The sequence below is a fragment of the Euprymna scolopes genome, chromosome 6, assembly GCF_053919585.1.
Source record: "Euprymna scolopes isolate OS-2025 chromosome 6, ASM5391958v1, whole genome shotgun sequence".
NCBI lineage: Eukaryota > Metazoa > Mollusca > Cephalopoda > Sepiida > Sepiolidae > Euprymna > Euprymna scolopes.
The window spans coordinates 29,762,983-29,765,482 of NC_136487.1; the positions used below are offsets into that span (position 1 = coordinate 29,762,983).

At 7.6% G+C, this 2,500-nt stretch overlaps 1 protein-coding gene across 1 annotated transcript in view; it reads left to right on the plus strand.

Moving 5' to 3' along the window:
• Positions 1–45, plus strand: part of LOC145278127 (uncharacterized) — a 1,311-nt gene extending 1,266 nt beyond the window's left edge. The window contains exon 1 of the mRNA XM_080130406.1: positions 1–45. This exon is cut by the window's left edge and continues 1,266 nt beyond it. Coding sequence (XP_079986532.1) covers positions 1–45 — 45 coding nt within the window.
• The last annotated feature ends 2,455 nt before the right edge of the window (positions 46–2,500 follow it).

A 2,500-nucleotide genomic window follows, 5' to 3' on the forward strand; every position in this document is an offset into this window, starting at 1 on the left:
GGATCCAGAGTAATGGCTACGGGTATACCAGAACAGAGGGATTGACATAATATATATATATATATATATATATATATATATATATATATATTATGTCAATCAGATCTGATTGACAATCAATTCGGTCATCCATTTACCGGGTCGTGAAATAATATATATATATATATATATATATATATATATATATATATATATATATATATAATATAATATAATATAATATAATATAATATAAAAAATTATATAAAATAAATTATGTAATTTCTGTGTTATATCTTTTATATGTTTTATATTTTATATTATATTATATTATATTTATATTTTTTATCTTATTGCTCTGTTTACCACATTGAGCTCTCATACCCGGATTTCCTCTGGAATTATTCCATTATAACACTATATATATATATATATATATATATATATATATATATAATATACAATATATATATAATATACAATATATATATAATATACAATATATATATAATATACAATATATATATAATATACAATATATATATATATAATATACAATATATATATAATATACAATATATATATATATAATATAAAATATATATATAATATACAATATATATATATAATATACAATATATATATATATATATAATATACAATATATATATATAATATACAATGTAAATATAATATATATATATAATATACAATGTAAATATAATTACATATATATAATATACAATATATATATAATATACAATATATAGATATAATATACAATATATAGATATAATATACAATATATATATAATATACAATATATATATATATATAATATACAATATATATATATTATACAATATATATATATTATACAATATATATATAATCTACAATATATATATATAATCTACAATATATATATATATATAATATACAATATATATATATAATCTACAATATATATATATAATATACAATATATATAACATACAATAAATATATAATATACAATATATATATATAATATACAATATATATATATAATATACAATATATATATAATATACAATATATATATAATATACAATATATATATAATATACAATATATATATATAATATACAATATATATATAATATACAATATATATATAATATACAATATATATATATAATATACAATATATATATAATATACAATATATATAATATACAATATATATATAATATACAATATATATATAATATACAATATATATATATTTATAATATACAATATATATATATAATATACAATATATATCTATAATATACAATATATATATAATATACAATATATATAATATACAATATATATATATATATAATATACAATATATATATAATATACAATATATATAATATACAATATATATATATAATATACAATATATATAATATACAATATATATATATAATATACAATATATATATATAATATACGATATATATATATAATATACAATATATATATATAATATACAGTATATATATATAGAATATACAATATATATATATAATATACAATATATATATATATATATAGAATATACAATATATATATAATATACAATATATATATAATATACAATATATGATATATATATAATATACTATATTTAATATATATATAATATATATATATAATATACAACATATTATATATATATAATATACAATATATAATATATATATATAATATACAATATATAATATATATAATATACAATATATAATATATATAATATACAATATATAATATATATATAATATGCAATATATAATATATATAATATGCAATATATAATATATATAATATAAAATATATAATATATATATATAATATACAATATATAATATATGTATAATATATATATATAATATTTATATATATATAATATATATATAATATATATATACAATGTATATAATATATGTATATACAATGTATATAATATATATAATATATATATAATATTTATATATATAATATATATATAATATATATATACAAAGTATATAATATATAATATATATGTATATTATTTATATAATATATATACAATGTATATAATATATATATTATATATACAATGTATATAATATATATATCATATATACAATGTATATAATATATATTATATATAATATATATATAATATATATAATATAATATATATAATATAATATATATATAATATATATAATATAATATATATAATATAATATATATAATATAATATATATATAACATATATAATATAATATATATAATATAATATATATAATATAATATATATATTATATATATAATATATATAATATTATATATATAATATATATATAATATATATACAATATATATATAAAATATATATAATATATATACAATATATAATTTATATATAATATATATACAATGTATATACTATATATATTATATATATAATATATATAATATACTATATATACAATAT